At 32.9% G+C, this 17,189-nt stretch overlaps 2 protein-coding genes across 3 annotated transcripts in view; one reads left to right on the top strand and one right to left on the bottom strand.

Moving 5' to 3' along the window:
• The window catches only part of CDC73 (cell division cycle 73), a 120,887-nt gene that overhangs the window by 58,043 nt on the left and 45,655 nt on the right, over positions 1-17,189 (top strand). The gene's annotated exons all lie outside the window — the stretch shown is intronic.
• Positions 4,734-12,454, bottom strand: B3GALT2 (beta-1,3-galactosyltransferase 2). Of its 2 annotated transcripts, XM_029935627.1 has the most exons (3): positions 11,896-12,454; positions 8,490-8,601; positions 4,734-7,391 (listed from the first exon to the last, which is right to left on the bottom strand). In XM_029935627.1, the coding sequence occupies exon 3, from the start codon at positions 7,260-7,262 to the stop codon at positions 5,994-5,996; it is 1,269 nt and encodes a 422-aa protein (XP_029791487.1). In that variant the 5' UTR covers positions 7,263-7,391; positions 8,490-8,601; positions 11,896-12,454; the 3' UTR covers positions 4,734-5,993. The 2 variants fall into 2 exon arrangements, with proteins under 2 accessions (XP_029791487.1, XP_029791485.1); XM_029935625.1 differs by lacking the exon at positions 8,490-8,601.

Below are 17,189 nucleotides of genomic sequence, written 5' to 3'. Positions count from 1 at the left end.
TAATTTGATAGGTGAGTAATGGTTTCTTAGTGGTCTTTGTATTCCCATCAAGGTTGATTAGGAGTCTTATCATTTCTTTTTCCTTAAACTCCTGTTTTTCCCCATTTTTCTATCAAAATGTTGGTCTCTTCTCTTTCTCTCATATCATTTCAGTGTATTTTTGGGGGATATTAAACTTTGATAGGTTGGAAGTATCTTCTCTCAGATTGCTATTTGTCTTATTTTGTTGATAGTTTTATGGTCATGCAAGAATATCTTTGAAAATCTTTTGTAGTCACATTTATAAACCTCTTACTACTTCTATAGTAAGTAGTTTCGTCATAATTAGGAAAGTTAACTCTTCCCCCAAGTAATAAAGGAATTCACTTTTCTCCCAGTTGAACTGCTTTGTTCTGTTATTTACATTTAGATCTTTTATCTGATTGGAAATTTTTCTAATATATGGTTGAGGAACAAATCTAATTTTTTTCCTTATGGCTGTCAAGTACCCAAACATCACTTATTAGATAGACCATCTGCTGGCTATCATCATAGTGCCTGTACCCAACATATTGTAGGCTTTCAAAAGATGTTTGAATGATTGAAAAAAGTATCTCAAAGGTCGTCTAATCCTAGCATTTTATTAAAATTTTGATTATCATATATACTTTTCAAAAGTTCTTTAAAATATTTAAAATTTATTAAATCTTAGAATAGCTTTACTGAACATGTGCTCATAATGCAAGATATAGTACAAATGTGATATGATACTCATTAGCTTGTTTATGAGAGAGACAGAGACAGCACAAGTGGGGGAGGGGCACAGTGAGAGAGAGAGAGAGAGAGAGAGAGAGAGAGAGAGAGAGAGAGAGAGAGAATCCAAAGTAAGCTCCATACTGCCAGCACAGAGCCCGATGTGCTCCAACTCACAAACCATGAGATCATGACCTGAGCTGAAACAGATGGGGCCGGACGCTTAACCCGACTGAGCCACACAGGGGCCCAGCTTTATGGTAAATTCTTTATGGTCACTTTCAATATTTTCTTAGCTACTGACACGTTTTTTCCATATTAACTTTATAATAATCATTTTGTGATTTTTTCATCCATACACACTAAAAACCTAAAAAAATACTCATTAAGATTTGATTGGGCTTACACTGACCACATATATTACAACAATTTTCCCCCTGTTGTATTTAGAAAATACAGATGAAGAAAACATGTTAATTGGGAAATAATGTCCATTATAAAAGTAGGTATTCTTGTTGACTAAGTAAAATGGTCTGTTCTTGTCAGAATTTTGATACTCTTAGTAAAAGTTTAGTTGTCACCAGAGAATTTCCTCTTCCTTGTGATTATCCCTTATTTTTAAAATGTTGCCTTTGTGAATTTTTTTTTATTTGTATCGTATAATGGCTTATCATGTCTAAGACTCTTGTTTAAGTATTTTAATCTTTCTTTTGACTGATTGAGTTCCTTTTATTCTTATAAGTTCATATATTGGATGTTATATAACGAGTAAATGTATGTATTTTTCTCTTTTCCTGTAGTTGTATTTCAGTTCAAGAATCATTGAGGTAGTTCTCAGTGGGGGGAAAGAAAACCAAAAAGCAGATAAACATTGGTCACTCTTTTCAAATGAACTTTGACATGGAATCTTTTCATTTAAACATAAAAGTGCAGTTATATTAAAGCAAGGGCAGGACTCAAACACAGCTCTCCTGGCTTTACGACTTACAACTGAGACACCTAAGGAAATTAGTTTGAAAACTATTGTTAAACCATAAAATATTATCTAACTATGGGCTTACTGAGCATTTTAATTTCTCTTAATTTTGTGTGACAGTCAAATAGATTTTGGCTGTGGCTTGTGATTTCTTCTAGTTTTAATTTTCTGGTAGTATTTATTTTTTAAATCATAAGTGGAAACAGTTTTATTAAATTCCTTTAAGTGTATTGTGGTTTTAATGTGATTTTTACTAACTTGTTTCAAACCTTCAGTATGTTAGAAAATTCTCATTGCCATCAGAATCTCATGTTAATTGTCATCAGTATTCTAATGTTTTAATATAAGTATTTTAGTTGACATACACCCATATTAATTTTATTCTATTGTATAAATTTGTGTATTTTAAACAGTTAAAGATTCACAAAAACATGAATTCAAGATTTTGAATATAATGTTACAGTTTTCCATTATTTAATATTTTTTATGATACTGTTGATCTTTTTTTTTTTTTCAGTGTTCAGGATACTGTTGAAAGTGAGATTCAAATTTAGAATCTGTCACATTCAGCTGGAAGTTGAAATGATTAGATTAATAAACAGACGGAGGCAATTATGTTAGCTTCAGTTATCCTTCAGCACCGATATTTGCTCTGGTAAAGGGAGAGGAAATAATTCCTGTAGATACAGAAGCATTTTTCTTCCTCTTTTGACATATTGTGTCTTGAAATAGTAAGTTTATAGTTATATCATGCTTAGAGGAAGGGTGTGCGTGTGTGTTGATGTAGTGCATGACAGGTGTCTTCCTGAAACTCAGAATGTTACTTTTTAGTATTTGTATACATTCTGTGTTTTCTGAGAGTACTGTTTAAGTGATAAACTGATACACTGTGAGGCGTATTAGAAGTGTATGCATTGTAAGGATATTCTTTTTTGTCTTCTTAAAGCTATGTAAATTTAATAGTCAGATTTTGTAGTTGAGCAGGAAAAACCGGGAAGGAAAAAAAATACCCCTGAAATCAGCTGTAAAAGAAAATTTTACCACCTCGTCCCAAAATGGTACATGTAGAATGAGAAAATGAAGTAGAATGAGACTAGTAGAATGAGAAAATGAAATGTTATTTTTGTCTGTTAGAAAAGGATCTAATTGTGCTTCCAAGTAGGTACCTTTTATAATTTCTAACTGCAACATATGCCTGTTGTTTACACACGTATCTCTGAGCCCAAAAAAACAAGAGATAAGCAATAACCTTATGGTTTTCTAAGATTTTGGCCACCAGATGTAAACGGTTATTTGCACCTAACATCAGGTGCCCCTCCAGTGTGAGAAACTGGTTATGAAACCTTCCCTGGAAAAGATGCAGAGAATAGTAGAATTAGAGGACAGGCCATTTTGCTTATTAGCTCTTTAGGCCTTACTGCAGGTGTCATGTGTGGAATATACAGCAGAATGACATAGTGGTTGAGAGCATGGTCTTTAAGATGGAGCTGTGCTGCTTTTATGAGCTGTGGCCTCTTAGGTATTTAACTTCTTGCAGAGTCTTTCTTTCCTGTCTCTCAGTGTCGTTTGTAAGGATTCCGTGAGATCATGTACGCAGAGTGGTTTAACGCAGTCCCAGGCCTGTAGTGTATGCTCTGTCAGTAAATAGCCCCTGCTGCCATTGTTGCTATTATTTTTATAGGGTATTTTGGTAATAGGTAGCAGCAAGATTCCAGTTGAGGTTGTATGTGATTCTGCTGTATCCTAAAAGGTGAGAAATTTAAATTATTTACTTGAATTAGACTTTCACTACCTATAAACCTGATCAGAATGAACTAGTGTAACTATCGAAAGTTTTGATATTTATGTCTTCTAAAATATTTATTAACACTTAGAGCATAAAGATTACATAGTAGTTCCTGAATTTTTTCTTTGACCAAATATAGTGCAAATATAATTTAAAATTATATTTTCATGTGAAATCATAATCACATAGTTCTGGGCATGAATAAGGCACAGCTACTACTTGGTGAGATGTTGAGATATTATAATATAAAAATTCATATTTTCTGTGGAATTACTCTTGCATATTTAGAATGGAAGGTCAAGAATAAATTAATAGAATATTTATTTTAAAATACAGACTTTCAGCACTATAAGGAAACTTTATTATTTGATCCAGTTTTCTTTGAGAATTCCATGTCATCAGATTACTGTCAGTTCTTAAGAACTCTCAGGGAGAGTGAAATTTTTTAAATTGATGTCTAAGATAGGAATTTAGTTGTCTATTTAAGAATTCTGTTTTTCATAAATCAATTTAAAATTGAATTTTTCCAGAAGGAAAATACTATCTTTTAAAGATCCTGCACTGTAATCCTAATTTAGGCAGATAGTGCTTGGATTCTGTTTCTGGGTACCAAATTGTGGATGCATTCATGTATACACATACACCCTTTTAAAAAGTCTTCTGAAGTGTAAATAAGAGAATTACTCTACATTGAAGGAAGAATTACTTTTGTCTTTCCTGAAACTTACCTAATTTAGTATTATCCTTTTATGTGTGACTTTTTAGTGAGTTTTGGCATTTAGTAACTCTAGTGTTTTTATAATCACATAGGATAAATTAAGCAAAAAATGGACTTAACCAAGAGCGAGAGTGTTAAAAACTTGGCTTTCAAAATTACTCTGTGTAGAATACAATACTTAGATTACTGATGTGAAAATGGGAGACAAATTCAGTATAAATAGAACACAACATATTAAATAATAAGTACTGAACAGTTTCTGAGACTCTGAACTTTAACGATTACTACAGTTCTCTTTTGGTAGAGTATATTTTCAGAATAGAATCAAGGATAAAAATGATTGTCATTACAGTTAGAATAAGAAACATCTTCATTAGATTAAGATCATTAGGTTTTACATACTTTTATGAATTAAAAACACTTTAAAACTTAGTGGATTACTATTTCTTGATTTTTAAACTTTGTAATGGAGCCAAACAAAAGTATTGTGAAAATATTTGTACTGTAACACTCAGTAAAGATATTTTTGTTTACTTTTTTTATTAAAAACTTGGTAAAAGTGCGTTGTATACATTGTCATCCTAGAATCAAGTGTTCATCAAACATTTGTAGTTTTCCCCCATCCATCCCCAAAAAGATTTTAAATTGGTGACACGGACTAGTTGTCATCTACCAAATTAAAAACTGCAGGTTTGTAAACTTGGCACTCAGAGAAAGAAGTAGGTGCCGTAAAATGATTAAGTATTGGCATGTGTGCACCTGCTGCCAGGAAAGAACCTTCCCATGTGTTTCAGTTTGGCAGACATGCATCTTAAAAATGTACTGAATGAAACTGCGGCTGCACTCTTTATCGTGTATCTTTTTTCAACAGTACATTCTCTTCATGACTGTTAGGTAATTACTTTTGCTTCAGTTGGAGGAACATGGCATATTTTTACATATATCCTTGAAGTTAAGTGGTAGTACTTCTGAAGAGTGCAGTAACTGATCTGATAGAATAACTCATTGAAATATACTAGCTTGGCCCTTAACACCAACAAGGAAACAAACTTCTATTTTAAAACATTTACTTTTTTTCTTATAAAAACTTGAGCCTGAGACACATTGATTTTTCACATTTTATCACATGTCAAAATAATTTTCCCCAATATATGTATTAATAAAAGAAAATTAGTATCCCAATTGTTATTAAAAGGTAAATACTTAGATGAGAATTGCATTGATGAAACATTTGAACTTTATAAATATGTTTATGGAGTAATTCAACTAAATCTTATTGCACGGAATATAGTTTTAGAACCCTAGAATAGTCAGGTTAGAAAATTTGTCCTTTGCACAATTACAAATTTTCCTTAAGATTGACAATAATGTTTTATTTACATTTAATTGTATGTTAAAATGAAAAACTGAATCTAAAATGAAGGGTCTTTTGACTGTTTCCACTTTGTAAATTAAAATTTATGTGGAAAATATATGCAAATACATCTTATTGGCCCCTAACATAAGCCTTGAACCATTGATGTATGCATGCTTTTTATTGCATGTTAATACACAGAATCCCCCTATACAGCTCCTTTTTTAAATAAATTCTTTTGGGATACCTTTTTGTTACATAATGTTATTTTTAAGAATTGCCTTCAGAAATTAAAAAAATATTTTTTGAATTTATTTATGTGATGAGTTTTAACTAAAACTTGTCCTATGGATGTTATCAGTTTTAACTATACATGCTTTTAGCAATATTTTACAGATTGCACATTCGAATAAAACCATTGTCTTTTCTAGTGTAATTTACGGTGGCGATACCTGCCTGCCTTTTCTTTTGCTGCATTGGCACAAGCGTTGTGCTTATTTTGTTGTAAATGGTTCCAGTATTTTATCAGTTCACTAGGCTGGAACTGATGAGAGGTAATTAGGTGGCTGTATTTACAGCTTGAATAAGAAACTCGCCAGTGATTGAACACAAACTCATTGGGAGGGGGCACAGGATCAATTCTCAACTTGGCAAGACAGATCCCTACATATACATCTTCTAAGTGCAAATGACGGATACTTAAAGAAACTTTAAATATCTTCTCTGCCAGATCTCCAGAAAAAACATAGCCAGTCCCAGAACAAAAGACAGGGTAGCGTTCACTTGGGTAGAGGTCTGATGGCATGTACCACTTGCTATCTTTGTTTCGATTGGGTGCATATCCTCTCATTAAGTAACCAGTGAAATAGTTATGTCTGGGAGGCAGGTCTGGCTTCAGCAACTTATGTATTAAATATTCAGTGTTGACAAACATGTCACTGTCAGTTTTCATAACATACGGGATATGTGGACAGTATGTTGCAACCCAGTTCATGCCCATTAGTGTTTTAATTGTCAAATTGTAGTATGTATCTAAATATTCCTGTTGAATTATATCATGATACTGTCTGCTTTCTTCCAGTATTGCACGTTGAAGGTATCCATTTAACTTCATACTTACGCCCAACAAAAAAATTCTTGTGATTTGGATTCCAGGTGCTAGACTTTCATTGCCCCAGGTTTGCCGAATAGCTCTTCTAGCTTCTATTTGTCCAGGTTCTGCAGCTATTAGCAGTATTAAAAAAGGGCTTTTCTCTTGGCATTTTCCAGGTTCATTAATAATATATTTGAAATGATATGAATTTGGATGTCCAATACCTTTTTCATTGTAAATACTTCCATTGGCACTAAGTGTGTTCTCTAGCCCTGTAACTCCTTGTGGTGACAGGTCTGTGTTATTGGAGTTAGTTGCTGTTTGAGGCCTCAGAGTTTGAGGCACTGTTTCCTTCCAAATGTTCCGGAGAGAGCTGTGGTTTGTCTCGCTTTTTGTAGAACGAAATCCTCGGAAAGTATATGTCACAGGGTTTTCTTTAAATCCAGCTCTACCTGGCAGCCAGTCATGATGACTGAAAAACAAAAACATAGCAAAAAGAAACACTAGAGAAAGTACACCAATAAGATGGGTACGAAACAGAGATCTCTTGGCATTCCAGCTCATCTTTGCAAAGCAGCAGTGTCTTCTCCTCCACTGAAGCATGTTGTAAATATCCAGTAATGCGATAGGAGATACTGGAGCCTGAAAATGTTGTCTCCTTCTCCTGAATCAATACTTTTCTTTGGTAATCATTTTTTTAAACTCGGTCACGTTGTCTCCCATGCAGTCATTCTATAAAGATGAAGCATGAAAAATTTACAAAATGCAGAATATTAAAGAACTGCCTGAAAAGAGACTTCAGATGTTAATAATATTAGGGCAGATAGGAATTTTTAAGTTGTGCAAATATGATCACCCAAGAATGAGGTTTATAATCTGTTTATCCTTGATAACATAACATCACTGAGAACAGGATGAGCACTTTAAAGAGAGAAGTGATGGATTAATTTTCTCCCACTTATTTCATTGTCTGAGAAGCTCTGGTCATTTGTGCTTTTGACCTGAGTTAAAGATTTAAAAGTTGTATGCATGTGGAAGAAAAGAATGTTACTAGATTCCTGAGAGAGGCCATGTAAGAAGGCCTGAGAGCAGATGGAAAATTTATTGGCATTAATTAAAATTGATTTGACATACCATTGGTGGTATGGCGCACAGTCAGCGGCCTTTTTTGTAAAACGGTCATGTATCAGTTGTGGGACAGACGGTGCAAGGTTGATTATGGCAGAGTTCTGTTAGTCACAGTACACTGCTTGGCATGTTTCCATTGGCCCCTACTGTGTTGAGAAAGTCAATGAGAAGATGCACCTGTCAAAATTAATTTTCAGGGTCCAGTAACTTCAGTACAGGGTTTTAAGACAGTAATAAATGATGAACATTTTTGAATACTCTAATTTTAACTTCCACTTCAAAGATGAGGTGTTCAGGAGATCATGATCCTTACTTAGACTTAAGACTGATTTTTAAAATATAGTAACTAATTATCTTTGATTATGTTTGGCCTTGGCAGAACACTACTATCACATATCTCAATTGAGTCACCATGTTAGAATTAAACAAAGAACTACTTTGAACAGTCCTTTCAGATTTCTTAAAAAATATAGCCACTAGGTACTATCATCATATCCAGCTGTTTAAAATTTTAAATTTTACAAAATGCATTTTAAAAGATTCTTGAGTTTTACTGTGTTCTACATTTGTGTGTAGACAGTTTATTACATTTTTAGGACTTCTGTTGGCATGACACTTATTAAAACCCTAGCTTTTAAAAAAAGATTGAGATGTCAGTAAGGGAGGCTCACGATTTTCCATATTAAAAACTGCTGGTGTTACCTTTTAGGAAGGTTTTTCAGTTTATAGCACAGATTTTTCTTGGTTTTCAGTTCTTAGTTTTTCTAGATCAAGGCGTGGGGAGTAGAGGTGAGTAGAGGCTGTAGCTTGAAATCTGTTTTTAAAGAGAAAAAAACTTGTTGAGAAGGGGAGTAATAATTAATTTTAAGTTTTTAAACTTTTTATTGTGAAAATTCTTTAAGCAAAAGAAACTAGCCAATTTAAAATTTTAATGTAGGAGCATTTGTTTATTTAAAATTCTGTGCATACCTATTTGTTTGTTTAGCCTGTGATTTTAAGAGATTCATGCTTAATGCCATATTTGTTTAACTTTGGCATTACACTTAATTATTTTCGGGAAATAATGGTATTAAAATGGAAGCCTTCATATAGTTGAATAATTAAAGTAAAACTCACATACTAGGTAGTATAAAGTACTTTGAAAATAATGTCTATAACACTTTCAATCAGTATGTGAATGAAAGTACTATTCTAGGAAAAGCCACTAGGAGGAGCAAGTAGGTGGGAATTTGAACAAATTTCCAAAGTATAATGGTAAAGGCGCCAGCTTTTGATAATTTTTAGTGTCTGAAATTATGAGTACGTTTAGAAGTTATGGTTTTCAAATGTAAAAAAAAAAATCATCCTGTGAGATACAATGATTTTTTTTTGTTTGAGGTTTTAGAAAGCACAGATTCTAGTTTTGCTGTTTATTAGAGTTTATTTACATTAATTTTAATTTCACATTGCTATAATAAAGACCAAGGCTGTTCACTGTACCAGCAAAACATAGCTGCTGTGAGCTAAACTGAAAATAAACTGAGTGTTCTGATTTAGAAAATCATTTTTTCCCTTCCTCGACTTGTTAATAGTTGGCCATTCTGTTTAGACCAGGAAACTATTTCTGATCTTTTATTTTTAAATGAAATATTTGATAAATAGCAACGATACTTCCTCCTCTCCGTAAAGAAGCCAGTAGACATAAGGGTTATTTGTATGCATTTAAAAGAAATAAAGGTTGCTTTTTAAGTTTATTTGGTAATCTATTTTAAACATTCCAAAGCTGAGTAAATATGTCAACTTTTTGTTGATACATGCTTGATATCTGGTTGAAGTCATTTACATCTTTTAAAAGTGTAAATTTGATGGTTTAAGAAGCAATAAATATAAGGTCAGATTTTTGAATAAATGACTGAAGAAATGAAGATAAATATCATAGTAATAAACTGATATTTTTATGAATGCAATATACCTGAAGTAATATCTCTAAAGTGTTTCCATGTTACAGAACATAGCATATTATTACATAGTGTAATCTAGCATTAAATACATAGTTTATGGTCCTATAGGATTTTTTAGCAATAGATGATGGAAATGCATCGTAAGTTAATTCATGACTTAATATTTGTAAATATTAAGCTTCCCAGGCTTAAAATCCATATTACTCATTTAGTAATCTCCCATTGATAAACACAGTGCATGTGTCTAGCTGTAAAAATTTTTTTATTAAAAGTTTCTCAGGCATTCATCATAATTTCTCTATTTAAAAGAAAGTAAGATGAACTATTCTACCTTTTTATTAAATGTTAAAATTATTCGCTAGTTACTGCCTGTTATATTTTAATTCTTAAGAAGTGGGCACATGAAAAGAAAGTTAAAATATTTTTGTCAGTCTAAATAGTTTGTCACTTCTACATTTTCAGCATAGAAATTCCTTTGATTCAGCTCTTAGGGTTTTTATGATAATTTTTTTCAAGTTATTAATGTATATTTGTATCTTATGAATTGAAGTTCACGGAGAGAATGTTGCTGTGAACTGTTAAGTTCCTTCTCACATGCTTGCGTGTGCGCGCGCTCTGTTTCTCTCTCTCTGTCTCTCTCTCTCTCTCTCTCTCTCTCTCTCTCTCTCTCTCTCTCACACACACACACACACACACACACACACACACGCATTCTTTTTATCGTTTGGCTTTTAAAAGTGTGATATCTAGTCTTTTGGAACATTCCTAGATTTTAGTGGCGCTTGAATTAAAAGAAATTCTATACTTTTGTGTTAAGATCTAGCTTATAAAAGTGTTTAGTTAGTGTTGTTAACACATTAAGAAAAAGCACTAAGAGACTTGAGATTTTTACAACTATGTATATTTTTATTTAATACCACCTGATTTTATTCTAGAGTGGAATAAAAATTCATACTATGACAGAGTTGATGTTAAGATGTAATAATAATGATTGATAAACTTTAATCTTAATTTTAGAACAGAATGCTTATGTATCTCTTTAAAATGTTTGCCTTTTGTCATTATTAAATAATGGGTTAGTGAGTTCGGATCTCTAGTTGACTGTAAAAATTACATGAAATACATTTGAATTTCTGAGCCATGAGTTGCTCTTCTGTGATTGTTGTTTAAATAGTTTATTAGATTTATTTCTGCCCTGCACATACATAACATGATGGAAGTTCATTAGCACATATTAACACAGCCTAGAAGCACAGTAACTACATTTATATTTAATTTTTTGTCCTTATATTGGTGTTCATGAATATTTTTATATCAGATTATTTTCACACTGTGTTTTGAATTTCATTTAAAAATTATCACCAAGAACAATCTTATATTTGATCATTTAGAATGGGTTACTTAAAACGAAAGCTCACTGTTTCAAGTGGGAGAATTTTTAGCAACTATTGATATTTCTTTGTTTAAAGTTGTATTCATAGACACTGTAATAACATGCAAATCTACTGTGGTGGTGTGTTGTGCATAAAACTCACACTGCCTTATGTGATCCTGTGCAAATGCTTCCCTTTTAATGTTTGTATAGCTCAATAGTAATATTTGCTGATACTCTTCTAGATTGTGTTTGTTACCTTTATTTAGGTAGATGGATCTTGGAAGATTTTGTTAGTAAATCTATTATATATTAATTTGTTTTAAAAAGACTTTATAAAAGCTCTTAATATTCAGATCATCTTTGATACTATTTAATGTGATTTTACTGCATTGTCTCTTTGATAGCCATTTTTAAGAGATCACTTTATTTTACTACATGGGAATTCATTTTGACCTAATTTTGTAGAGGCTTGCTATGTTTTCTTTAGAGGGCTAGTTTTTTTTCTTTTTAAGTTTAATATCTCAGAGAATCCTTTAAGCACATCTTGTTACTATTTGCCTTTTCTCTCTTTTATACATCCATAATATGTAATTACTCCCAGCTACATATTTATTTGAATATAGCAATGACAGTTTTAACAATGACAGATTTTAAAATCATATATCTAGAAACCCTTTCATAGTTTTCAAGGACGGTGAACAGGATGAACTTGTTTATCAGATATTAGTGCCTCTAGGGCTATGAAAAGGTAGCAGACATTTAAATGAATATTACACACAAGATATCGACATACCTTCCTTGGTCAGGCCATTTATGTGGAGAGGATTATGCCCACTGAAAATACTTTTGGCACGCCATCACTTCAGCAAAAAAGATGCTATCGAACATGCGCACATCCCCCAATAGTCTGCCTCCTGCGATTGCTTTTCACAGTATCCAAAGTGTCCATCTGTCTGCTTGTCTTCGAGTTACCCTCCTTGTTCATATGGGTCCCAGTCTTCTGAGATTTTTCCTTTCTTTCATTTTCTTTCTCTTTCTTTAAACAAAAGAGCTGTAGTTGTCCGCTGTATTCGGAGCACTGTTGACTCTTGGCGACAGTTGATGCATTGAAGCCTTTTACATCTGCTGTTTTCCTGGCCGGACAATGCAGTGCTGTATTCTCTTCTCTGTATCCATATTTCTAGTAATAACACTGAGCTGCAATGTAAAGCAGCCGGAGCTAGAATGTAGTGCTTCGATTGTATTGGTATAGAATAGGATTTAACTCTCTTTCGTTGTTGCCTGGCAGCTGCAGGAAGGATTTTGAGCAGTTTTACTGGGGTTTTAGTCTATAATATGAAATCTACAGTTCCTCAGCTGCTGCACAGGCAGGCAGCAGTTTAAATGTGGGCTTGACAGATGCTCTCTCTGACAGAGCAGAATTTAACGTCACTGCTTGGCTGAATCCCACGTGATTGTTTGCATTCATTTTGACTAAAATCCTAAGGTAGGGAGAAGCTTAGAGATTTTGCTTCTGTGTGATAAATTATATATATTCAGTGTAAGTATAGTGGTGAGTGCATAATATGAAAATGGGATGATTATGAAATGGTTATAATTTATTTTTTCCTTTTTTTTCTTTTTTAAACTTTATTCTTCAGCACAGGCTTTCTAAATGTTTTCAGTGTTAGATGTTGGTTTTCATGTTTCTTACATGATTTTATAGGACATAGCAATATAAGGTTTTATAAATAATGTAACTTTGTGCAATTTAACCCTTTCAGTGCACTCCTTCCTTTGAAGTTTATTTTCTCAAATTATTCCAATTTTACTAATATCTAGATGAGACTTAGATTATTTTTTATAACTTAGATGTGATACCTCCCACGCTCAGTTTTCTGAAGTTTATAAATCAGCTGGAGTGGATTGCTTCATGACACATGATATGATACAACCCACTTCCTTTTTGCTGTTATGTGGTTTCCAGTGTTCTTGAAGGCAGCAAAACTTTATTTTTAATTACTTTTTAATGTCAGCATTTAACTTTAATATTTATTTTCTTTAAAATTACACGTGTGATAGAATTCAACAAGATGAGATAGTGGATACAGCACACTTGTGCAGGATTTTGGTGGATAATAAGGTTTAATTAATCATATTTACTTGTCCTAATATTTCAAGAGTGTTTACTAACTTACCTCCAAACAGATTTTTCAGTAAGCACTAGATACTTTTTCTGAAATATTTTTTTGTATGATTAGTCTCCTGGGTACCTTGCTTTTTTCCTGCAAAATACTAGGGCATGGTCTCTCTCTTCTCTTCTCTTTTCTTCTCTCTTCTCTTCTCTTCTCTTCTCTTCTCTTCTCTTCTCTTCTCTTCTCTTCTCTTCTTTCTCTTCTTTCTCTCTCTCTCTCTTTTTAAATAGCCTGAATTATCAGTTTCTACTATGAGACTTCAGGGACTTTAACTTCTAAAAATTTATAGTTTTAGAACCTTAGCTATAAATTTTTAGTCAGAAATATGCTTTATCTCCCCTGTCTTCCCCAGTTAAGTCTGTTACCTTTTCTCTACTATGCAAAATTTTTTTTTGTCCTATTTTTTAGTTTGGTACTTGTAGGAATCCTATGACTTTCTAAAGTGTTTGCAGCTTTCCCCGAAATGTTGGAAGGAATATTAAAGAGTTTTATAAATGGGAAACCTAAGGCCTAGAGCTTTGGCTTTTCCTAGTTAAATATGAAGGAGAAGATTGAATGCCAGCTTTTTATTTTAGTTCCTGTGTCCACTCGTACTACATGCTCACAACTTTTTTTTTTAAATTAAATGTAGGTAACAGAATAATGCTTAAGTGCCTACTTAAAATATATTTTATAAATGTGGAAGTGGAATTTAGGAGATCAGTATTGTATTTATCAGAATTTCCTTATGTAGGATTTGACTATGCAGCTAGCACCAGTGACTATTATTTACCCAAAATCAGATCACATGCTAAGCCTATCTAAGTTGTTAGGTAAAAGTTTTTTTTCCCTCATAATAGTTTTAGTATCAGAATACCCATTTTAAAGATGAGGAGCCAGTGCTTAGAGTTGTAAATAATTATCCCAGATATCAGCTAATTAGTGATGAAAGTCCAGCTGGGAATTACAGCAAGATTATCTAAGTTTTTATGTACTGTTCTTAACCATTATACTGTGTAACACTGGAGAAATTGTGGGGAGTTTCTTATAGGACTGCACAGCATTCATAGAATTGTAAATGGATGTTTGTTTATATTTTCACTTATCAAATACATATTGATCAACTACTTTGTGCCAGTATTTGTAGTTAGGCACAGTTTATTAAATGTTAGTGAGACAAAGAGGTTTAGACATATTCCCTATCCTTTCTCTAGAAAGGATACAACAATTATTTTTGCTAATTCTTTCTATTTGGCTCTTTTTTGGTGTCCCTTGGATTTATTATAGACCTTGATTATTAAGAGAACTTCATAGATAACCTACTGGTTAATGGTTCTCCCAGTACTAGATAGAATTCCCCTGCTTGCTATGGGACAAAAGTTAATATAGTAAAAGAGACTCCTAGAAATGAATAAAAAGGTGTCTGTCTACTTAATCAGAATGTACTTTGAATTTTAGGTACAATTGCCATCAGTTGGTTAAGTTTAAATTAAGCTAGCTAAGAACTTTACATAAAGTACAGAGAAACAGCAGACATGAGATAAGAGTTGCTTTAGTGACTTTTTCTAGCAACCTGCATGTTTCCAGCCAAGAGAAACTGTAAAAATCTTATGACAGGCAAGCTTGTAGAAGTTCTTCCTTTAGTCTAGTTTCTTTTAACATCTGAATTCTATGGTTAAACTTTCTCAGTAAATGTGACAGGTTTCTTTGTCAGTCTCAGCAAACTGGCAGCTATTTTGTTAAGTTTTATAGTTATAAATGCCTTGTAATTTTTACTTGCATGGGTCTACTTTTTAATCTTATAACACATCCCTGATGGGAAAAGTAGGCTGTTATTACTCTGGGTGTTTGGGCCAGAACTGTTCAGGTATTTTTTTTCAGGATTTTCTTGAGCATGTCTACAGTAGTTTTCCAGGAGGCAGAATTTAAAGACAGGATTTGCGGTGCCTCTTTCCTAACTCTTCATTTCTGTTGAGTACAGAAGTAATTGTTACTTTATTCATGTGGTTTAGTAGTTTTTGAGTTATTACATGATAAATCAGGTATAGATTTGCTCACTAAGAGTAAAGATAAGTCATTTCATGGAATTATACTGTCTGTATAAATTCAACTAAATGTCCTTGGTAAAAAGAATGAGAGAGAGGGGCGCCCAGGTGGCTCAATTGGTAAGCGTCCAACTCTTGGTTTCGGCTCAGGTCATGATCTCATGATTTTGTAAGTTCAAGCCCTGCTTTGGGCTCTGCTCTGACAACACAGAGCCTGCTTGGGATTCTCTGTCTCCTGTCTCTCTGCTCTTGCCCTACTTGCACTCTCTCTCAAAATAAACAAATAAACTTAAAAAAAAAAAGAATGAAGAAGAGAAGGGAGTGAGGGATAACACTTCAACCACAGCAGGTGATTCACTGAGAATGAGCAAATATCCTTGAATACTTTGAGAATAGGAGACAGGAATCTGGTTTTTCCTACCTTGGTCATTCCCGTTTGTGCGTTAGCATGAGGAAGTGGCCCATAAATGCAAACCAGTTTTTCTTTTCAGCCAGTGCTTACCTGAAGAACTAGTTGTTTTTTTCAATGCTGGAGGAAAATCTTAATGTTTTGGATCTTGTGTAATTTCCACCATAGTGCTCTGAAAAATGCCAGTTAACATAGTTATTTAGAGACCAGTTTTAGTTTTAATTGAGATCAGTTAACAATTCTGCCTAGTAATGTTTGCTTTGAGGCTTATATATTTTGACTTAAAATCAGATGAACTATTTTTCATATATATATATATATATATATACACACACACATACACACACACACACACACACACACACACATATATAAGATATAGGCATATTTTTGGCTGTTTTTTATTAGTAAGTAGTTTTCTCTTTTTGAAGAAAAATTGCTGTGTTCATTCATAGTTTATAATTTACCTTTGAAGTCAATAGATGATTTATGAACCAGTTTTACTTTTCTTTGAACCTACAAAGGAGGAATTAGCCTGATTGTAAATTAGCAATCTCAGAATGACCACAAGTGTCACTGTTTGCCTGCCTTATTTTTCTTCAGTTTTTACTCACTTGTGCAGCAAATACTCATATTGCTTAAGAATTTCTTTTAACTTGAAGGCAGAGCCAAATTTAAGGGTCTCTTTTAGAACTAATTATCAACACCCTTTATAGTTTTAATTCATACAAGCTATTAATGATCCTAAAGGAAAAGATAAGCATGAAAATCAGTTAGTAGTTTGTTAATGCTTGTGTATTTTTCAGTTTCTTAATACTGTAGCTACTTCAGTTAATCATAAATCAACTAGATTGTTATTTTGCACACAAGGGATACTCTTGTTTAGTGCTTTGGTTCTCAGTGGGGGAAATACTACTTCCTGGGAGGTGTTATAGAAGTATTTTTGGTTGACAAAATAATTGAAGGGCATTTAGTGAGTGAGACCAGGGAAGGAGGTCTGTAGTGGGTGGTACAATTTTAAATGAACCTAGAACATAATTGAAATACAAAGTATATTTTGTAAAGTTTTAACATGCACTGAATTTTCCTAAGTATATAACTACAATGTATATTGAAGAAGATTGTATTCAACTTTGGTCTGAACTTGGCCAGTAGTTCACCATTTTGAAAAATCCTGCTGCCTGTGGCAGAGATGCTTATAGTACTTGACTTACCAGTAGAGTATACCAGTCTGTGGACATTTGTAATTGTTACATTCACTATGATTTTATGAATGGGTACTAGCATTTGATTACTTCATTATGTCTTCTGGAATAATTTCTGAGATTCACATTGAACTACTTGTGCTCATCATAAATTTCTTATAAAATTTCAGTTTGGTATTTGTTAGGATATTGATTTTCATTAAAAAAATTACATACATAGGTTTCTTATATTGCACATTTCATTTCAGATTGTTAGAGGGTTCAGTGTGCAATAT

This window comes from Suricata suricatta, chromosome 3 (assembly GCF_006229205.1).
Source record: "Suricata suricatta isolate VVHF042 chromosome 3, meerkat_22Aug2017_6uvM2_HiC, whole genome shotgun sequence".
Lineage (NCBI taxonomy): Eukaryota > Metazoa > Chordata > Mammalia > Carnivora > Herpestidae > Suricata > Suricata suricatta.
This window is presented reverse-complemented; position numbering and strand designations above follow the sequence as displayed.